Consider the following 23,540-nt stretch of genomic DNA (forward strand, 5'->3'; position numbering starts at 1 on the left):
GCCTCTCAGGTGAGTGTTTTATTAAAATCACATCAAACACTTGCACTAAAGATAATGGACCTGCTGTATATTAAGTGGCTTTAATATGTAAAACTAATATGTAAACAATACTTATTGTATAAATGCATGATTTTACATAGTACTTGTGCTTCATTCAGTACGTGCATGTCATGAAATCATCATTCATTTCTGTAAACACTTTGTTGACCAAATTCTTTACACTTTAACCCTTCACTAAAGCTACCCACACCACCAAACCTGACCCGAACCCTACTCTTGATAGCACCAGAAGTGTTCTTTAACACATTATGAACACAGAAAGTACATTATATTTATTTTCTAATGTAGTTAAGACCACTTCATATAAAGTAGCACCAGAATAATTTCTAATAATGACGGTAATCTCCAACATGACTTGTTTTAATGTGTTTTTTTTTACTAGAACATTTGATCTCTTCAAATCTCAGGAAATACAACAGTAAAACAGGAGTCATGAGTGAGTACTGACTTTATTCTCCTTCATAACATCATCAGTGAAGTTTCTACTGCAATTAATACAGAGAAAGCAGCATATAAAAGGCCATGTTTAACAGTTTCAGTTTTATTTATTATAAAACACACTGCATTCATATCTCACACACCTTAAATCAATAAACTGAAATAATAATAATAATAGCTTCTACTCAGGTCATGAATCAGATTCAAACTAGATTTAAATAAAACTGAAAGCACTTTCATTCGGTTCATTTTCTCTGCAGCCGATGGTCATTTATAAGCGTTGGCTTTGTGTTTGGGCAGAAAACTGAAGTTTTTAGGCACCGGCCCCAACAACATCTCACTGTAGATGGAGAACAGAAACAAACATAATGTTAGTGTCGAATGCTGGATTCTGATTGGCTGATGGTCACTCTCAGGTGTTTGGGTATTGTCAGATAAAGTCACAGCTAAAGTAATTCCGGCAGGTTCTGAGTGCAGTACAGCTTCATATCACTCCGCTGAATGATTAGAGTTATGTCACAGCTACAATAGTCAGACATCACATCAGAACACAGCAGGAGGAGGAGATGTGGAATAAACTAGTGCTAGGGCTGCACAATTGATTCAGCATTGATATCACAACGTGTGCATCCGCAATAGTCACATCACAGGATCTGCAATGTTGAATCTGTATTAATACTGTTAACCAAAATTTATACAAATTATTTGTGGAGTTTTTGCAACGTTTAACCATAAAATTACCAAAACATTTATTATTTATGTGTGTTTTCATCATTTTATTTAGTTTAAAAATATTCAGGCATAAGAAATTAATTGCGTTTATGTATATATGTGATGACTATATAGTGTTATTTTACATTTGTGTATTTAAATATTGCTAGTCTTCCAGATAATCCTATAGCATATAGTGTATTTTATTTGTACAGTATTGTTGCTCTACTGTATTTCTGAATGTTGGTTTATTATATTTTATGGGGATGCACTCCCTTACAAAATCAGCCCAATGTACTGAAAATCATTCATTCTTTCCAAAATAGACATAATAATTTCATCTGGTGAAATTATATATTCAATATCGCAATATATATCATCAGGAGGACAAAAACCTGACAAATAAACTCTCAAACACAACATCATAACAGTGGATTCAGCAGTGTTGCTGGAGACCAGAGGATAAGAGCTGTAATCACCTGCAGGATGGGGAATTATTACAAAATAAGGCATTATATTGTAATAATTCATCCTCAGTTATTCCCTAAAGCAGTGTTTCCCAACCCTTTCCCTGGAGGCACACCAACAGTACATATTTTGGATGTCTCCTTTACCTGACTAATTAACTTCAGGTTTTGGAGTCTCTTCTTATGTTCTAATTAGATGATTCAGGTGTGTTTGATTAGGGAGACATTGAAAATGTACTGTTGGTGTGCCTTCAGGAACAGGGTTGGGAAACACTGCCCTAATGCACCCTTTTCCCTGTAATGAAGTAATTTTCTGATGCATCTAATCTACAGTTTTACAATAGTACGCCTTATTGGACTTTTAGAAGGAATATGCTGGATATATTGACACTCTGCTGACAAACAACTGTGTTTAAACCCATTATTAATGTCATTTTTAATAATAGTTGCCCTTTAATTAGCCTGTGTGTAGTCACCTGATCTGGATCCAGTCGTCCACATGTTGGCTGGCCATCAGGGTCTCTAGGTAATCTCGACCCATGTAGAACGGCGGACGCTCATTGATCCTCTGCGGGACTCGCTCTAGCAGACCTACAGGAATATACCTGCATATACACAAACACCAGAGAGTCAGAAAACTGAGAAACAGGCAACGCAGCGTTCAGGAAAACACGACACGACTCGCTGTAGGAACTCAGATTTGAGTTATGCATGTGCAAAAATGATTCGTCCTCATGTGAAATTGTAAATATTTTTTAACGCTGCAGTAGGTGATCGTCTTCAGAAACATGTGTTGTTGTGCTGGTTAAAAGTCTCTTCACATTCCACTAGTAATGATTAAAGTAAATGTATTTATATATTCTGAGGCATAAAACTAAGAAATGTTCATCCAATTAAATATTTAGAATATTCATTACATATTGTCGGGCCGACAGTTCCCATAATTCTGATAAGTAGCCCAAACTGCCTGACAGTAAATGTAGATTTGCACAACTGCGCAGCCGTTCATGCAGATCCACCATTGCGCCGTGCATTCATGTACACACGAGACAGCGATTACAATCAAATGCTGAATTAAAACTTTTTAAAATCCTGAATCAATATTGGAGTGAGTTTTGCACACTGGAGGAAGGACGACACCATGGCTGAAGTATTTCTGTTAGACAGGTCATGTTCTGTTTTAAAACTATTGCAGTCACACAACGCTGATGTAGATGAAATAAATATATATATAAATATATTTAAATACATATAAAAATAAATATATATATAAAAATATATTTAAATATATATACACAAATAAATATATATAATTTTTTTTAAATATATATACACAAATAAATATATATAAAAATAAATATATATAAAAATATCTATAAAAAAAAATATAAAAATATATTGAAATATATATATACACAAATAAATATATAAAAACATATTTTAAAATAAATAAAAAATATTTAAAAATATATATATATTTAAATATATATAAAAAATTATAATAATATATATATATATATATATATATATATATACACAAATAAATATATATAAAAATATATTGAAATATATAAAATAAAAATATATTTAAATATATATACAAAATAAATATATATATTTAAATATATATACACAAATAAATATATAAAAATATATTTAAAAATAAATAAAAAAATATATTAAAAAATATATATTTAAATATATATATAAAAAAATTAATATATATATATATAAATAAATAAATATGATACAAATTATAAATACACATTTAAATATCTACATAACAAAATATTTTTGTTTCCATGTATGTGTGTGTTTGTGTGTAAAATAAAATACACAAGTCAAAACAAACTTTTATTTTGGATGTGATTAATCTTTACCCAGCACTATTTATAGGTGATGTTTAAATTTTTCACAGTATTTTCTATTATATTTTTCTTCTGGAGAAAGTCTCATTTCTTTTAGTGTGAGTGAAAAATGTTTTATTGCTGTGGTCAATATTATTAGCCCCCTTCAGCAATATTAGTGTTGGATTGTCTCCAGAATAAACCACTGTTATACAATGACTTGCCTAATTACCCTAACTTTACCCTAATTACCCTAGTGAAGCCTTTAAATGTCACTTTAAGCTGAATACTAGTGTCTTGAAGAATATCTAGTCTAATATTATTTACTGTCATCATGACAAAGAGAAAAGAAGTAAACGTCTGTATGTTTTGACCTGCACAGGAAGGAGAGCCACTCCAGCAGGAAGTTGCGTGTTTTCTCCACGCCCTGAGTGTCGGAGCCCCAGTGCTCCAGGCCGAAGTGTGTGAAATCCCGCAGGATGTCCAGACGCTCAGTGGAGGAGATATCCCAGTGCCGGGTCTCCTTTATTTCAGTGAAGAGCCACGGTTTGATCAGCGCTCCTCTGTGAAGACACAGGTATAAACGCAGCACGGATTGAGAAAAATATGGAGCTTAAAATATGATAAAACGATCTGAATTTTAACGTTTGACAATCATAATTGAATAAAACTGAATATTATATTCTGTCATAAATTGTTTTTAATTTGATTATTGAACATTTAAAGGGCACCAATGATGTAAAATCAAACTGAAAGCTTAATATGCCTAGTTTTCTCATCTGGTGACTGGTGTTTGATAGATATTACAGAGCAACCCTTATTTATTAATTTGCAACAAGGATAGCATTACTTCGCTACAGCAATCCACATGTAAAACTTACCATAGTTTGATGCCTCCTATACAAATATTGTCAAAGTATAGTTCATATTCCTGAAAACTGACAGCTGTAATATGCACAGAGAGATGATGAGCTGACCTGGCCACCATGATCCCCGACACTCCCGTTTCTCTGGCCTTCATGGCGTCTTCATATGACAGAATATCACCGTTACCTGTAGAACACACACACACACACACATACAGAGTGAGTCAAGCTAAAGTTCATTGTGTTCATCTTCTGTCTGTCTGTCTGTGTGTGTGTGTGTGTGTGTGTACCAAACAGTGGCACTGGAGCGGCGAGCTGTGCACACGTGTCGATATAATCCCAGTCCGCCAGTTTAGTGTATCGCTGCTCACGTGAGCGTCCGTGTAGCTGTGGAGGAAAACACACCACCGATATTATACTTTAACATTGTTGAGTTAGGACTACACAATTAGCATCAAAGCCTAAAAGGGTCAGTTTCAGAGAGTTAGAAAACATTATCTGTGTGCTATTCTCAGCTCAAACACACACACACACTCCAGAGCATAGATCTCAAACTCAGTTCTGTGGGAGCCGCAGCTCTGCTCAGTTTTGCTCCAATCCTATTAAACACAGCTGATCCAAATAATCGAGATGTTCAGAAGAGTCTTGAACACCTTCATTAGATGGGTCAGGTGTGTCTGATTAGGGTTGGAACAAAACTGTGTAAAGCTGCAGAGCTCCAGGAATTGAGTTTGAGACCTATGCTCTAGAGACATTCACATCTTGTGAAGAGGCGCAGAATAGGTCTCCTTTAATGCTTATTTCAGTTAATGAAAATGTTTTTTTGAGCAATAGCTTAGTCTTAGTCTTGGTTTACTAAAATAACCCTGATGCACACTTCAGTGCTGTGCCACTATGAAGAAGTCCAGAGCTGTAATATTGATCTTGGTACCGTGATGAGCGAAACGCCCCACTTCCTCATCTCTGGGATCAGCTTGTGTGCGATGTTGCTGTTCTGCTGGACTCCTGTGCGGATCTTCACTGTTAGAGGAACATCCAGAACCTGCAGAACAGCACAACACTTAACACATACAGCTGAAGATTATCATCATCATCATTATTATTAATATTCCAGAGGGCAGATTTAGGAAACATAACTCTCACAATGCAGTAAAATCGTTTGCATTTACTAATGATGAAGTGAACGTGAGAGTGTGCGTTGGTCCACGCCAACTTCGTGTCTGGCGTACGTGCATTTCTTGTGTGTGTGTTTTATTTCCATTGGCGACTCCTAGAGGCAGTTATGTTAAATTGCACACTACACAGTATCTGAACCGTGCAATGGCAGCTGTATGAGACACAATCATCTGCTGGTATATAAGGTTTCCATACCATGCAGTTGACCAGCCAAACATTAAAGCGGAATTTGCAGCGATCGCCGGTTTTCCCAGTGTAATCGGAGCGATCGACTGCACGCACACTGCTATACAGGCGCCATCTGAAGACGCATTTGCATACGTGAATCAGAAAGATTTCCATTCAATAAATGTGCAAATAATATGTGATGCTCAAATGCGCTTAACATAATACACACACTTATTAATGATTCCTACTTCCTCAAGATGAAGAGTAGGCACAATCTGATATGTAGATGGGGGATTCAAACCGGGTTCATGATCGATCGTGTCAAAACATGTTGCCATGCGCTTTACTAGCTACGCCTCTCGCGCTGCTGTTTGCCGCTCTCTTTAGTTTTGTTGTCTCTGTCAATCAAACGGTGATGGGCGGGAATCACTCAACTAGCTCATTCCAGCAAGGTGTGCTATTTGCACTTAGCCTAAATATACGCAACAACATTTGACACCTTTACATGGGACCATTTCTTATTTAATTCACTCACAGTGCGATGTTCAGACCCCACTGTGTTAACCGCATCAGCTAAACTCTCACACTCTATTTTTTTCTTTTGTTATTAATTCCGGAGGACAAACTTGCAAATAACACCGTTCATCTCCGGTCTACCACTGAAAGGAGCTCCTCCAGTTCACATTATGCTCAAAGTTTCTCTTTTTACTTGCTTTTGCCATTGCTTTTTCATTTGGTTTTGCCAAAGTAGAGTCATTACCATATTTATAAGGGGGAGGAGGGAGGGAGGGGTTTTGCGCTTGTGCACGTGCGCTCAGCTCACGTTAATTCGGATGTACAAAGAGAATATGCGTGGGATTCAGCGTACACAGTGTTTCACACATCTGAATTGTTTACTGCGTACGCACATTTACAGCTTTGTCCGTACACAATGTTTTAGTATCAATTCAATGCAAGTCTTTGTACATGAGGCCTCTGGTCTTTTTGGACCCAATGAATACTAAAGTTAAACAGAACACAAAGTTATTTGTGCATTTTTTGCTTGTAGCGTCAAGTAAGCTTTAAGTTCAAAGGAGTTTAATCTATTTTCATTGATTCCAGTGGGGTTAATACTGAAACATTTCCATCATACATTTTGTGCACCAACTTATTCAAATAAGCTTTCTCCTCAGTTTATTAATAATAATATATGTTATATATCATTTATATAAAATATTTCAAATAACAATACATTTAAAATGCATAGAATTTTATATAAATTTCCCAATACTGCTGAAAAAGTTGATTAGAATAGATCACTGCATTATTAAACTTATTGGATTCAATGAAAATAAATGAAATACATTGGAATTCAAATTCAAATGACATGACATGCACAAAATATACAACTTTTTAAACAATATTATATCTAAAAAAAAAAAGCTATTATAAAAATGTGAAGTGCGTTTTTATTCCTACAAAATGGACAATACTGTTGTATCTGTTATGAGGGGATGCATCAAATAGGTGATTTAATATAGACCATTTCAGTGTGGTCATGTCATTGGCCCATGAACATTTCCTGCTTGTTACCAAACTATTTCATAACTGTAACAAGAGGCAATTTAATCATAACCTAATGTTAAAACTGCTATCATAACATTATCAATATGTGGCTCTTTTTTTGGATTCTCGAAAGCCATCGGAACAAAAAGTGTAAAACTGGAAATACGTTGGGACCATTGTTTTTGTTTACATCCCTCAAAATGGTCTATAGGATTTCACTTCACTTATAATCTTATAATTTTCACTTCACAACTTCCTCTCTAAGAGTATTTTTATGAATCTGGCCTCTGGAGACCGATGAAAGCAATCACTGATGTTCAATAATGCAGTTCAGCACTGAGAGTCACATTTTACACTAATAATAAGGTAAAACAGCGTCTGGAAACACAGTTATCAGTGATGATCAAGGCTGCTCTGTACACTTACTGAATTCATTCCTCTCACAATCTGCTCAAATTTGCTGGTTCTGGTCATGAGTCCACATCCGCCACCCTGCAGAAACACACACACACGGGGTCAAAATAATTATGCTTTCTTTAATACAGACTATGAGTCCTCGCAGCCTTTTTCTGTAGATTACCTTCTTGTAAACGAGATCGATGGGGCAGCCGGAGTTTATATCCACAAAATCCACATTGATGTTCTGATTGAGCAGCTCAGCACATCTGGTCATAGTGTCTGGAAAACATCCTTCCAGCTGCAAAAACACAAACACTCATTTATAACCAACACTTCTGTACAGTTTTATTCTGATAGCACACACTAACCTTTACACTTTCATTTTGTCTATATTTTGATCACACACACACCAAACTTACATACAGCACTATGTTTCTAATTTTGTCTTCTGTATTTGCTTAAACTTTGTGTTTATTTTGTTTTCTGTATTAGCTTTTATCTGTTTCTATATTTAAGTACTCGACGTTACAATGTTGTTTTTTAATATCTGCTTATAATATATTTGCTTGTGAAGCACTTTGAGTTGCATTTTATGTAGGAAAAGTGCCATAAAATTACAAATTTATTATTATTATTATCATCATTATTTAACACACCACAGCTTCTTCAGAGTAGTCAATGACACTGATTACATAACAACACATTGCCACTTTGCATCCGGACGTAAATTTTAAAGGTTTATCAATATCGGCCAAAATTTACATATCGGTGGATCCAGATTTAATTTAAAGATTTATCAGTTTTCTATATCTGCCAAAATTTCCATATTAAGACATAAATTTAAAGAATTTCTGTTATCGATATCGGCAAAAATTTCGATATCGGTGCATCCGGATGTAAATTTTGAGTTATTGGTTATCGATATTAGTTAAAATTTCCAAATCAGTGCATCCAGACATGATTTAAAGAGTTATCGGTTATCAATATCAGCCAATATTTCCAAATCAGTGCAGCCAGACTTAAATTATTAGTTATCAATAACGGCCAAAATTTCCATCTCGGAGCAGAGACTTAAATTTGAAGAGTTATCGGTATTGGCCAAACTTTCCAAATTGGTGCATCCAGACTTAGCTTTAAAGAGTTATCGATTATCAATCTCCACCAAAATTTCCATATCAGTGCATCCAGATTTAAATTTAAAAAGTTACTTTAATCGATATCGGTCAATTTTTCCATATTGGTGCATCCATACTTAAGTTTGAAGAGTTATCGGTTATCAATATCGGCCAAAATTTCCATATTATTGCATCCAGACTTCAATTATTTGTTATCGATATCGGCCAAAAGGTTCATATCGGTGCATCCGGATGTAACTTTTAATAGTTATTGATTATCAATATCAGCCAACATTTGTAGCAATAAAAACATTGATATTAGCATGTGCTAGCTGTACCTGAACGCCGAAAAGATCCTCAGAGGTGTGTCTCTTCAGAAGAGCCCATTCAGACGCCTGACCCTGCAGCAGATTAGTGCACATGGCCATCTCTCCACACGTGATATCAGCTCCAAACCGCTTACACACACGCCGGAACGGCAGATTCCCACACTGCAGCGCAACACACACACCGTGAGCTGCCTAAACACACTTCATCAGAACACACTGATGTCCCGATTAATATTACAGACATGAGTTTACCGTAGTAAGAGGAGCCAGATACAGCTTGTCTCTGAAATCCACCTGAGATACAACATGACAAAGGAAAATTCAGATGCAATTAGCAATTTAATGATCTATAGACATTGAGAAAAGTGAAAAATATATAAAAAGTCACACTGCATACGTCTCTTATTGAATATCATGAATATCATGCACTGTTGCATGCAAATGAAGATTAAAATAAATCAAATAAATAGTAATGATAAGTTGTGTGATTCCTCATCTAGACAGCAGTTTGTTATTCAGACACACCTGTTTCTTTTCACAGGGTCTCAGTTTGATGATGTCGGCGTCAGTAATGGGGCCGATGGTCTTTATAGGAGGAACCTGCAATTCACAACACATTTACATGATCAGCAAACTCAATCCAGTGCTCAATAGAGCATAGCTGTATGCATTATACAAGGAATGACTGATATCGGCTAAAATTTCCATATCAGTGAATCCAGTCTTAAATTTAAAGAGTTATTGGTTATTGAGATCAGCCAAAATGTCCATATCGGTGCATCCAAATGTAGATTAAAAATCATCAGTTATCAATACTGACCAAAATGTCCATATCGGTGCATCCTGGCTAAAATTTAAAGAGTTATTGGTTATTGAGATCAGCCAAAATGTCCATACCAATGCATCCGGATGTAAATGAAAAAATATATATAATTTAAAAAAATGATACGAGTTATTAGTTATCTATAACGGCCAAAATTTCCATATCGTTGCATCCAGACTTCAATTTAAAGAGTTATCTGTTATCAAAATTTTCCAAAAATGCTAGTATCATTACATCCAGACTTAAATGTAAAGATTTATCTGTTATCAATATTGGACAAAATGTCCATATCTGTGCATCCTGGATGCAAATTTAAAGAATTATCGGTTATCAATATCGCCCAAAATGCCCATATAAGTACATCCAGACGTAATTATGAAGAGTTATCGGTTATCATTATTGGACAAAATGTCCATAGCTGTGCATCCAGACTTAGTATATGAAGAGTTATCGGTTATCAATATCGGCCAAAATGCCCATATCGGTACATCCAGACTTAAATGTAAAGATTTATCATTTATCAATATTAGAGAAAATGTCCATATCTGCATCCTGGATGCAAATTTAAAGTGTTATTGATATCGGGCCAAAATTTCCATATCAGTGCATCCAGAATTAAATTTAAAGAGTTATCAGTTACCGATATCAGTGCATTATTAATGATTTTTTACTAAATCAATGGACCATAGTGCATTATTTTGCTTATAGTCCAGTCACCACCGTTAAGATCACAGTTTCAGACAAATTAACTGAAGTTTAGTAAATTATGCATATTTCACCTGTGTCTCTTGTCCATTGGCAGAATCAGAACCATTTTTGCTCTGTTCTACAGTATTTTCTCTCTGTTCTTCAGTATTTTTGCTCTGTTCTTCAGTATTTTTGCTCTGTTTTTCAGTATTTTTGTTCTGATCTTCAGTATTTTGTCTCTGATCTTCATGTTTTCCTCTTTGCTCTCTGGTGTTGTGTTCAGGTTTGGGTGCGCGGCCGATGCTCTTTAGAAAAGCATCTGCTCCGGGGAATCTCTGCTGTTTTTTGCGCAGGCGTTTCTGCAGCTCCTTGTCCAGCAGGTTGGTGGTGTTTTCTCGCCCGGCGGAGGCTCTGTACAGCTCTGTGTTCACCATATTCTTCAGATCGGCGCTGGTGTGTGCTTTAGCGTAACGGCAGGTCAGGCCATACGGACACTTCCCCAAGGTATTGAAGAGGTGACACTGATCGCCCAGATCTGCAGCTTTAGTGGACAGATACTGGCTCACATCATGCAGAAACCGACACTTCTCTCCATACGGACACACAGTGTCTCGCTCCTGGAGGACACACACGAGAAGATAACTGATATGTGGCCTGTACCACAAAGCCAGATTAGTTGGTTAGTCAGTAGTTTCAGTTTAGTTTGTGCCAATCCTGGCTTTTAGGTACCAATTATGTTGCTCGGCTTTAATCGTTCTTTGTCTGGTTATATTCAGCAGGCAGGTTATGTTCTAATTATATTCAGGTTATGTTCTGGTTATATTCAGGTTATATTCATACTACATTCAGGTTATATTCAAGTTATGTTTTGGTTATATTCAGCTTTTAATTCTGGTTATGTTTTGGTTATATTTAGCTTTTATTCTGATTATATTCAGCTTATATTCAGGTTATGTTCCGGTTATATTCAGCTTACGTTCTGGTTATATTCAGGCTATGTTCAGGTTTTATTCAGGTTATGTTTTGGTTATTTTCAGCTTTTAATTCTGGTTATGTTCTGGTTATATTTAGCTTTTATCCTGATTATATTCAGCTTATGTTCAGGTTATGTTCCGGTTATATTCAGCTTACGTTCTGGTTATATTCAGGTTATGTTCTGGTTATATTCAGGCTATGTTCAGGTTTTATTCAGCTTACGTTCTGGTTATATTCAGGTTATGTTCTGATTATATTCAGCTTATGTTCAGGTTATATTCAGCTTACGTTCTGGTTATATTCAGGTTATGTTCTGGTTATATTCCGGCTATGTTCAGGTTTTATTCTGGTTAGGTTGTGGTAATATTCAGGCTATGTTCAGGTTTTATTCTGGTTAGGTTGTGGTAATATTCAGGTTATGTTTTGGTTATATTCAGCTTTTAATTCTGGTTATATTCAGCTTATATGTTCTGGTTGTATTCATTTTTTATTCTGATTATATTCAGGTTATTTTCAGGTTATGTTCTGGATATATTTAGTTTTTGGTTCTGATTATGTTCAGGTTATGTTCTGGTTATATTCAGCTTATGTTCAGGTCATGTTCTGGTTATATTGAGGGTATATTCAGCTTATATGTTCTGGTTATATTCAGCTTATGTTCAGGTTATGTTCTGCTTATATTCAGTTTATGTTCAGGTTATATGTTCTGGATATATTCAGCTTATATTCAGCTTATATTCAGGTTATATTCAGGTTATATTCAGCTTATGTTCAGGTTATGTTCTGGTTATATTCAGCTTATGTTCAGGTTATGTTCTGCTTATATTCAGTTTATGTTCAGGTTATATGTTCAGGTTATATGTTCTGGTTATATTCAGCTTATGTTCAGGTTATATGTTCTGGTTATATTCAGCTTATGTTCAGGTTATATGTTCTGGTTATATTCAGCTTATGTTCAGGTTATGTTCTGGTTTTATTCAGTGGTTGTATTATTGAAGTTATCCTCAGGTTATATTCAGGGTTATCTCGGGTCACTCAGAACACCCTAGCAACTGGATATCAATCACTTATGATAAGTATCTCTCCAACTCTACAAACAGTTTCAAATATCAAACTTTTAAAATGACTTCAAACTTTCAGGCTTGGCTTTCTCAAGCCAACACCAAAGTGTGTCTCAAACTTTACTATCTAGTTTTGCATTGTTAGCTCATGCATTAACCAACGGGAGTTTACTGCACAATCTTTCCAAAAAAAACAAATAAGAATAAAGATGTTTGTACGAGCTGACGCAGAAGTGTGTGACACAGACCTGAATGATGGAGGTGCAGAGGCGTTTATCCTCATAGGTGTGTGGTTTGACGTGCGGTCTGTTTTTATTCTGTCCTCTCATCTTCATCTTCTTCTCCTGTTCTGCTGTTTTGCCATCATTCTCCAGCCGGATCTTCTTCTTCTCTGGTTCTCCGTCTGGATCTTCTTCATTCTTCTGACTCGAGCGGCCCGACGACAGGAACTCATGAAACTGCTCTTTACTGGTGAGAAACCTGCAAAACACAGATCATGTGTGAGTTAAACTGCAGATGATGAATAACAGCATAATTATAACGTTATTATAATATAATATAACGGTACTGTGGTTTAATGGCGGCGGCGCCTCTTTCAGCCTCCAGCGCTGCAGAGTCCATCATCAAAACACAATCCTGACCCAAAAACCTGAACAAACACCAGTCATATTGATCATAATAAGAAGATACTTGGACATACATCAACATATTCATATTATCAGCACTTTAAAGAGCTCAAATTATCATTACAAATCGAAAAACTGTGTAAAACAAATAAATACATAATGAGTATAAAATGAAAATAAACAAATACATTTCAAATATTTGATTATAATAAATAAGCTTACAATTAAAATAAATGCATTTAAAATTAGTTTAATAAAGTAAAATAAATTAACATTAATAAATATATTTAAATTACTAGACTATATTATTATATATTATTCATTCATTTTTCCTTCGGCTTGCCACAGCGGAATGAACCCACAGCTGGCGCCCTTTCAGCTGCAACCCAGTACTGAGAAACACCCACACACACACACTCATACACTACGGCCAGTTTAGTTGATCAGTTCCCCTATAGCACATGTGTTTGGACTGTGGGGGAAACCGGAGCACCCGGAGGAAACCCACACCAACACAGGGAGAACATGCAAACTCCACACAGAAACACACACTGACCCAGCTGAGACTCGAACCAGCGACCTTCTTGCTGTGAGGCGACAGTGCTAACCACTGAGCCACCGTGCTGTCCCATTATATATTATAATAAATATTAATTATTTAGGTTTCAGTAAATAGTAATCAAGGACGGCTGGGTCAGTTGGTGTTTCTGTGTGGAGTTTGCATGTTCTCCCCGTGTTGGTGTGGGTTTCCTCCGGGTGCTCCGGTTTCCCCCACAGTCCAAACACATGTGCTATAGGGGAATTGGGTAAGCTATAATTGTCCATAGTGTATGTGTGTGAATGAGTGTATGGGTGTTTCCCAGTGATGGGTTGCAGCTAGAAGGGCATCTGCTGTGTAAAACATTTGCTAGATAAGTTGGTGGTTCATTCCGCTGTGGCGACCCCTGATTAATAAAGGGACTAAGCCAAAAAGAAAATAAACAAATGAATAATTATCAATCAAAATAAATATAAATACATATAAAATAGGCTAAATTCATTAGACAAACGAGAAAAATAAATATAAATAATAAAATTGAAGCGTTAAAATAAATAATAAATGAAGAATACCATTAAATAAATTGATTAATCTAAATAAATGACTAAAATTGATATAAATTAGATTAAAACAAATAAACATGGCATAAAAACAAGCGAATAAATAACAATAATCATCTAACAGTTCAATACTATAGTTAATTGTCAATTCTAAGAGACATATAAACAAATAAAACGTCTATATTTACATTTCTCCCACAATAAGAAGCTGTTATAAAGCATGAGCGTATATATATAAAACTCAAACCCCGTCATAAAAGCATGTGTAAGAGCCAGAGGAGGAACAGATGGTGAAAATATAACTCTGATGAGCAGAAAGAACATTAATAAAGAGAAATCTGAGATATGGACTCCTCCAATCACCTTTACAGATACACACAATTAAAGGGTTAAAAGTGCGTGACAGTCGAACATAAGAATGAGATATCGATCTCACAACAGCTCTAACGTCACTTCATATTCATATCTGATCATAATTATTGATCATCATCGCTCACCTGCAAAGAAATCCTCTCCCTGCACATGTAAACCACAGCGGAGTAACTGGAAAAAGAGTCCGGGCGGAACAAGAACTCGCGCAGGACAGTTCCGCGCATGCGTCAGATATAACCGTATTATGTTTTATTCTGTATTATTGATGACTGCGTACTATTGATGATACATCTCTTCATGACTTAATAAAAATATGCTAATAATTGCAGCACCAAAAGCCGCCATGTTATATTTATTTTTTCTTTATTTTATTTATTCTTTAATTAAATGATATAATTAAATAATTCTATAAATCTTTATAATTAAAATAGTTGTCTATATGTATATATCATAAGCATTATTTCTATTATTATTACTGGTCTTCAGTTTTCATGATCCCTAAAAAATCACTGAGGATTTGCTGATCAGAAATATTGATATAGCAGTGTTTATTTATGATTATTAATGTTTAAAATAAGACACTGATATACACTGGGATGCTAAGGAAACAGTTGTAATGAACAAACAAACTACTAGTATTTAGTATTTACTACAATTTAAACATCATAAAATAAACCCAATGACCCAGGTTACAAAATATAAAGTTTTAATGTATTTAAACTAATTATTTACATGGTTTACAGATGGATTTCATTTACAACTGTGTATATTAATCATAAGAAATAACAAGGACATACAAAATATGACCAAACAGGCTAAATCTGATCAAAACAAATCAGTTTAGATACAATTTTGTGCTTATTTGTGTTGATGAAACAGACATTTCTCTCCATTTTATCCACAGATTCTGGCGTCATTATTTAAAGGGACAGCGTAAATAAAACCAGTCATCATTTACTCATCCTTTGTTTAAAAACGTACATTTTTAAACCTTTTACCTGTTTCAAAACTGACTTCTTCATATTGCTGAACACATAAGAAGATATTTTAAAGAACGTCTGAAACCGGTAACCATTGACTTCCATAGTATTTGTTTTTCCTACCATAAAAGTCAGTGGTTACAGGTTTTCAGCATTCTTCAAAATATCTTCTTTCATGTTCAACAGAAGAAAGAAATGCATAACCGTTTACAACAACTTGAGGAAGAGTAAATAGTTTTCATTTTTAGATTTACTGTCCCATTAAGAGCAGAATTTGGAGAATGTTAAAAACCGGTAACCATTGACTTCCATAGTACTATGAAAGTCAATGGTTACAGGTTTCCTACAGTCTTCAAAATATCTTCTCATGTGTTCACCAGAAGAAAGAAACTCATAAATGTTTAAAAACTGGGTGAGTAAATGAGGAAATTACATTATTTTTATATGTACTGTCCCTTTAAGAGCAGAAGTGACCATAATGGAGCTCCACACAGACACTCTTACGCTTATTTAATCCATATATTATCTCTGTATAACTAACATCACCGCATTTATTGGTCTGCACAGCTCTCCAGTCTTTATATCTTCTCCTGGAAGCTTCTCTGCATTTTATCAACAGATTCTGGTGTTATTATTTAAAGAGACAGCGCACCATAAAAATAAATAAAAACCTGTCATCATTTACTCATCCTTTGTTTAAAAACATACATTTTTAAACCTTTAACTTGTTGCAAAACTGACTTCTTCATATTGCTGAACACATAAGAAGATATTTTAAAGAACATCTGAAACCGGTAACCATTGACTTCCATAGTATTTATTTTTCCTACCATAAGGTCAGTGGTTAAAGGTTTTCAGCATTCTTTAAAATATCTTCTTTCAAGTTCAACAGAAGAAGAAACACTTAAGGTTTATAACAATTTGAGGAAGAGTAAATAGTTTTCATTTTTAGATTTACTGTCCCATTAAGAGCAGAACTTGGAGAATGTTAAAAACCGGTAACCATTGACTTCCATAGTATTTGTTTTTCCTACTAAGAAAGTCAATAGTTACAGGTTCCTAGCATCCTTCAAAATATCTTCCCATGTGTTCGACAGAATAAAAAACTCATAAATGTTGGAAAGTGTGAGTAAATGAGGACAGAACTGTAGTTTTTAGATGTACTGTCCCTTTAAGAGCAGAAGTGACTATAATGGAGCTCCATACAGACACTTTAATGCTCATTTAATGCACATATTCTGTCTGTATAACTAATAACTCAGCATTTATTCATCAGCACAGTTCTCCAGTCTCCTCATCTTCTCTGCATTTTATCCACAGATTCTGGCATTATTATTTAAAGGGACACCGACCCAATTTTTTAAACTTCTGTCGTCATTTAATGCTTTAATAGTTTTAAACATTTTATTAAAACCTTTAACTTTGAACCCTTTTAAACCCTTTTGCTTATCTTATTACAACACATAAGAAGATATTTTGAAGAATGTCAAAAACCGGTAACCATTGACTTCCATAGAATTACTTTTTCCTACTATGAATGTCAATGGTTACAGGTTAGATGTGCTACATATTTATGTGTAGTGTCCCCTTTAAGAGCAGAAGTGACCACAATGGAGCTCCATATAGAGACTCTTACACACATTTCATCCACGTATTCAGTCTTTATAATTCATTCTCCAGCCTCCTCACCGAGAAGCTTCTCTGCATCTTATTGTTATTATTTATTTGACATATTCATTAATCCTTTATTCTTTAAAACCCTCATGAGTTTTAAACCTTTTACTTGTTCCTAAACTGCCTTTTCTTCTGTTGAATAAGAAGATATTTTGAAGAATGTCAAAAACCGGTAACCACTGACTTCCAAAGTATGTTTTCCCTACAATGGAAGTCAATGGTTACAGGTTTTCAGCATTCTTTAAAATACCTAAAATATTCAAAAATATCATTATACTTTGTGTTCAACAGATGAAACCGAGTGAGTGAATGAGGGAGATTCATTTTTAGATGTACTGTCCCTTTAAGAGCAGAAGTGACCATAATGGAGCTCCATACAGACACTCTTATGCTCATATCCCATCTTTATAGCTCATTCTCCAGTCTCCTGATCTTCTCCTGGAAGCGTTTGTTGCTCATATCCAGCACACCGATGCCGTGTTTCCGGAAGTCATATCCCAGTGCTCGGAGCTGCTCCAGCCTCCGCCTGATGTTCTCCACACTGAAGTCCAGCACTTTGGGTTTGAGGATGAGCTGCTGGATTTGAATCCCGGCGTCCAGAAAGCAGTCCAGCTTGGAGTTCAGCAGCTGCGCAGACATGAAGAGCACCAGTGAGAACTTGAGGATCATCTTCCTCAGATCTTCTTCTCCGCAGCCCAGAGATCGCAGTTTCCAGCGCAGGTTCTTGAGGTTTTTCTTCAGACTCTCATGGGACAGGTCCAGGATCAGCGCGCCGTGGCTCTGGAGGAAAACCTGCGCCTCAGAGTCGCTCAGCTTCATCTCGCTCAGCAGAAAATCCACATTGGCTCTGATTCGATTGGTGCTGCGGATGAAGATGTAGAGGTTTTTGGAGATGATGGTCCTGGCGAACTCTTTCTGGTTGTCTCCGCCCACACTAGCGCAGACGCTCTGTAGGAGCTCCACCATGTTTCTGTTGAGCTCCACGCTGTTGGAGAAGGTGCGTGGAGCTGTGGTCAGCAGCCGGTGCAGGTCTTTAGGTGTAATACCTGCAGGAGAGACATGTGCTGATATTCAGTTATGCAATATATGGTGATGATGAGCATGCTCAATACTATTATATATTTGCATATATTTAATATATCATGATAATGAGCATGCACAATATTGTTATTAGATAAGCATATTTTCAATAATTTAATATATCATGATGATGAGCATGCATAATATTGTTATTAGACATATGCATACATTGGATAATTAAACATATAGTGATAATGAGCATGCACAATATTATTATTATTAGATAAGCATATATTCAATAATTCAATATATCATGACGATGAGCATGCACAGTATTATTATGAGATATTTGCATATATTCAATAATGCAATATATAGTGATAATGAGCGTGCATAATATTTATATTAACGTGCTGATATTTAATTGTTCAATATATTTTGCTGATGAGCATGCACAATCTTATTAGACATGAATGTATTCGATTATGCAATATTTTACTAATTTCAATAATGAGCATGCACAATATTGAAAGTAGATAAATGCATATATTAATTCAATATATCATGATAATGAGCATGCACAACATTGATATTAGACATATGCATACATTGGATAATTCAACATGTAGTGATAATGAGCATGCACAATATTATTATTATTAGATATGCATATATTCAATAATTTAATATATCATGATAATGAGCATGAACAACATTATTATTATTAGATATGCATATATTCAAGAATTTAATATATCATGATGATGAGCATGCACAATATTGAAAGTAGATAAATGCATCTATTAATTCAATATATCATGATGATGAGCATGCACAACACTAGATATATGTATAAATTCAATAATGCAATTTATGGTGATTATGAGCATGCAGAACGCTGTTATATATTTGCATACATTCAATATATCATGATGATGAGCATGCACATTATTATTAGACATATGAATATATTCAATAATTAAATATATGGTGATAATGAGCATGCACAATATTCATATTAGACATATGCTGATAATCAATTATTCAATATATTGTAATGATGAGCATTATTAGACATGAATATATTTAAGTATGCAATATTTTACAATAATGAGCAGGAACAATATTGAAATTGGATATGCATATATTAAATAATTCAATATATCATGATGATGAGCATGCACAATATTATTAGATATTTGGATATAAGCAAAAATTCAATATAGGGTGATAATGAGCATGCACAATATTGATATTAGACATATTCATATATTCAATAAAGCAATATATTCTGATAATAAGCATGCACAATATTCATATTAGACATGCAGATATTAATTATTAAATATATTCTGATGATGAGCATGCTCAATATTATTAATAAACATGCATATATTCAATTATGCAATATTTAACAATAATGAGCATGCACAATATTGAAATTAGATATATGCATATATTAAATAATTCACTATATCATGATGATGAGCATGCACAATATTATTATTAGATATTTACATATATGCAATAATTTAATATATAATGATAATTAGCATGCCCAATATTGATATTAGACATATGCTAATATTCAATAATGCACTACATGGTAATAATGAGCATGCATAATATTATTATTATTATTATTATATATTTGCATATATGCAATAATTCAATCTATAGTGATAATGAGCATGCCCAATATTCATATTAGACATTTGCATATATTCAATAATTAAATATATTGAGATGATGAGCATGCACAATATTATTAGACATGCATATATTCAATTATGCAATATTTCACAATAATGAGCAGGAACTATTGAAATTAGATATATGCATATATTAAATAATTCAATATATCATGATGATGAGCATGCACAATATTGATATTAGAGATATGCTGATATTCAATAATGCAATATATGGTGATAATGAGCATGCACAATATTAATATTAGACATATGCTGATATTCAATAATGCAATATATGGTGATAATGAGCATGCACAATATTGATATTAGAGATATGCATAATTCAATAATTTAATATATGGTGATAATGAGCATGCACAATATTGATATTAGACACAATCTGATATTCAATAATGCAATGGTGAAAATAAGCATGCACAATATTCTTTTATTAGACATACGCCTATAATTATTATATTAATATATTATTATAATCAATGATTAAATATATATGGTGATAATGAGCATGCACAATATTGTTAATAGACATGTATAACAACAATAATTCAATAAATGGTGATAATGAGCATTATATCAATATTGTGCATTCTCATTATCATCATATGTTGAAATATTGAATATCAGCATTAGTCTATCATCAAATAAACTCAAAGCCTGACCTAGAGACTTGAGAAAAGTGATGTTCTCCTCCAGGTTCCTGTTGTCGCTGGAGCGGAAGAAAGACTCTGGGGATCTGGAGAGGATCTCCACCATCTCGCCGTCGCTCTGGAAGATGTTCCTCCAGAGGTTCCAGCGCTCCTGCAGGTGTTCGCTGGAGCGAGTGATGCATCGTGGGAAGCGTGAGATGATGCTGGCGACGGCGGCCACGTCCGCACCTTTGCTCTGCAGGAAGCGTGCGAGTCCCTTCTCATTGGTCAGCGCTCGCTTCAGGACGCCCGGCTGCCGCCTGCGGGCCGAGCTCAGGTCCACACCCAAGCTGGACAGGCTTTCCAGAAGACACACATTCTCCACTGCTTTATCCGCATTCTGGGGTCTGGAGCTGCAGAGACGAGATGCTACAGGAAGCTGAACACATCTTCTGACTGAGAACAGGAAGTAGAGCATCTGCCTTTGCGCCATCTGATGACCAGAGAAAATATATATTTATATTTCTTCAGCTTAGTCCCTTTATTTATCAGGGGTCGCCACAGCGGAATGAACCGCCAACTATTCCAGCATATGTTTTATGCAGCAAATGCCTTTCCAGCTGCAACCCAGTACTGGGAAACAGGAAATATTACTATATATTATTAAAAAGGGCTGTTAAAGGGCACCTATTATGCAAAACTCACCTTTATAAGTGGGTTAAACCCAGTTGTGTGTCAGCAGTGTGTGAATATCTCCAGCCTCTAATGATAAACATTAATTAATTGTGTTTGTTAATAATCAGACTTGATGAATGAAACACTTTGATTGACATTCTCCCTATCAGAGGGGGAAAGCCCCGCCCACTAGTGTACATCTCTCCATCTCATTAGCATAAACAGCAGCCCTGAGTGAGAAGCAGCCGTCTGTCCATTAGCCATTAGAGTGTTTGAGCTGCTGAAGATAATGTCAGCATAGACTAAGAGGATTATAGATGTGGAGTTTTAGGAGTTCAACACCTTAAATAATCAATTAATTTTGATTGATTGAGACAATTCTGTAGGCGATCGAATCATATATTAAACACAATAAACAAATGACAATCATAGATGAACACAATAGAGGAATTCTTGCGAGTCACACAGTATTTATCTACAGAATTAAATAATGAAGTCTAAAATAATACTGTTTCTTTCATTGTATAAAGTTAATCTTACAAAAATGCCTAAATCTACTGTAAAAGCCTTAAACACTATGTCAACAATGGCTCAGTGGTTAGCATTGTGGCCTCACAGCAAGAAGGTCGCTAGTTCGAGTGTCGGCTGGGTCAGTTAATGTTTCTGTGTGGAGTTTGCATGTTCTCCACGTGTTGGTGTGGGTTTCCTCCAGGTGCTCCGGTTTCCCCCACAGTCCAAACACATGCGCTATAGGGGAACTGATCAACTAAATTAACTGTAGTGTATGAGTGTGTGTGTGTGTATGGGTGTTTCCCAGTAGTGGGTTGCAACTGGAAAGGTATCCGCTGCGTAAAACATTTACTAGAGTAGTTGGCGGTTCATTCCACTGTGGCGACCCCTGATGAATAAAGGGGCTAAGCTGAAAGAAAATGAATGAATTTGTAACTTAATGGCATATGTAGTAAAATAATACTTTATTTAGATATTAAACACTTTAAAAACAATAGAGAGAGTGTGATTAATCAATCATTAAACACGTTTGATCTCTTAATTCTCATAAATTCATGCTCTCATGCTCATTCTGATCAATATAACTACATTACAATAGTAAATGCAACTTTATATGGATCCGCAGCATTAATCGGACATTTGTACATTGAATTGAACAGTCCACACATGCATTAACAGTAACACTAAACCTCCAGTGTGCTCAAATAAAGCCGTTTATAAAGAGATTGTAAACTGAAAGCGAAGGCGATGAATGAGTTTAGATGTTCTTCTGTTAGATGGCAGAATTAAAACTCTCCGAGCGGATCTACATGTTTATACATAAAGGTTTTTACTTTTAACTCGATACCTCATGAACACTGCGTACTGTTTGCGTGTTTATCTGAAGAACTGTAGTAAAGAACACATTATTATGACCTACCAGATCCAGACCAACGATCCAGACACGCTCGCGTGTTTCCCTCAGTGTAGAGTCACAGCGCCTCCTGCAGACCTGGAGAAACAGCGACACTGCACTCCACACGGCGGCGCTGCGGGAACACTTTTACACTCAGAACACGTGTGTAAATATAAAACAATTATATAAATATCAATGAGTAGATATTATTGTGTTTTTAAATTATATCTGTCTATCTATCTATCTATCTATCTATCTATCTATCTATCTATCTATCTATCTATCTATCTATCTGTCTGTCTGTCTGTCTGTCTGTCTGTCTGTCTGTCTGTCTGTCTGTCTGTCTGTCTGTCTGTCTGTCTGTCTGTCTGTCTGTCTGTCTGTCTGTCTGTCTGTCTGTCTATCTATCTATCTATCTATCTATCTATCTATCTATCTATGTTATTCTGCAGTGTTTCAGCAGGGATGTGTCCAGATATAAAATAAATCCTCTTCATGATCATCCTGATGGAGAGATCTGTGAGTTTTCTTCTCCTTAGGATGGCAGATGTTTGTGTGTGTGTGTGTGTGTGTGTGTGTGTGTGTGTGTGTGTGTGTGTGTGTGTGCAACACTTGAGATGTCCACTCCAGCACTGCTCTCCATATGTGCCTGATGATCCCGTCTCATGCATAATTCACACAC

At 35.3% G+C, this 23,540-nt stretch overlaps 2 protein-coding genes across 2 annotated transcripts; both read right to left on the reverse strand.

Moving 5' to 3' along the window:
- Positions 1-490: 490 nt before the first annotated feature.
- On the reverse strand, positions 491-14,946 carry dus3l (dihydrouridine synthase 3-like (S. cerevisiae)). Its single transcript, XM_056479839.1, has 15 exons — positions 14,889-14,946; positions 13,236-13,316; positions 12,916-13,147; positions 10,724-11,248; positions 9,647-9,721; positions 9,374-9,415; positions 9,131-9,283; positions 7,859-7,975; positions 7,705-7,770; positions 5,321-5,431; positions 4,680-4,776; positions 4,501-4,576; positions 3,898-4,086; positions 2,153-2,281; positions 491-838 (listed from the first exon to the last, which is right to left on the reverse strand). Exons 2-15 carry the CDS (start codon positions 13,289-13,291, stop codon positions 766-768), a joined length of 1,941 nt encoding a protein of 646 aa, XP_056335814.1. The 5' UTR covers positions 13,292-13,316; positions 14,889-14,946; the 3' UTR covers positions 491-765.
- A 2,545-nt stretch (positions 14,947-17,491) lies between these two features.
- On the reverse strand, positions 17,492-22,917 carry LOC130246718 (transcription termination factor 1, mitochondrial). Its single transcript, XM_056479840.1, has 3 exons — positions 22,883-22,917; positions 20,812-21,271; positions 17,492-18,463 (listed from the first exon to the last, which is right to left on the reverse strand). The coding sequence occupies exons 2-3, from the start codon at positions 21,269-21,271 to the stop codon at positions 17,823-17,825; spliced, it is 1,101 nt and encodes a 366-aa protein (XP_056335815.1). The 5' UTR covers positions 22,883-22,917; the 3' UTR covers positions 17,492-17,822.
- Between the last annotated feature and the right edge of the window lie 623 nt (positions 22,918-23,540).

The sequence above is a fragment of the Danio aesculapii genome, chromosome 19 (assembly GCF_903798145.1).
Source record: "Danio aesculapii chromosome 19, fDanAes4.1, whole genome shotgun sequence".
Lineage (NCBI taxonomy): Eukaryota > Metazoa > Chordata > Actinopteri > Cypriniformes > Danionidae > Danio > Danio aesculapii.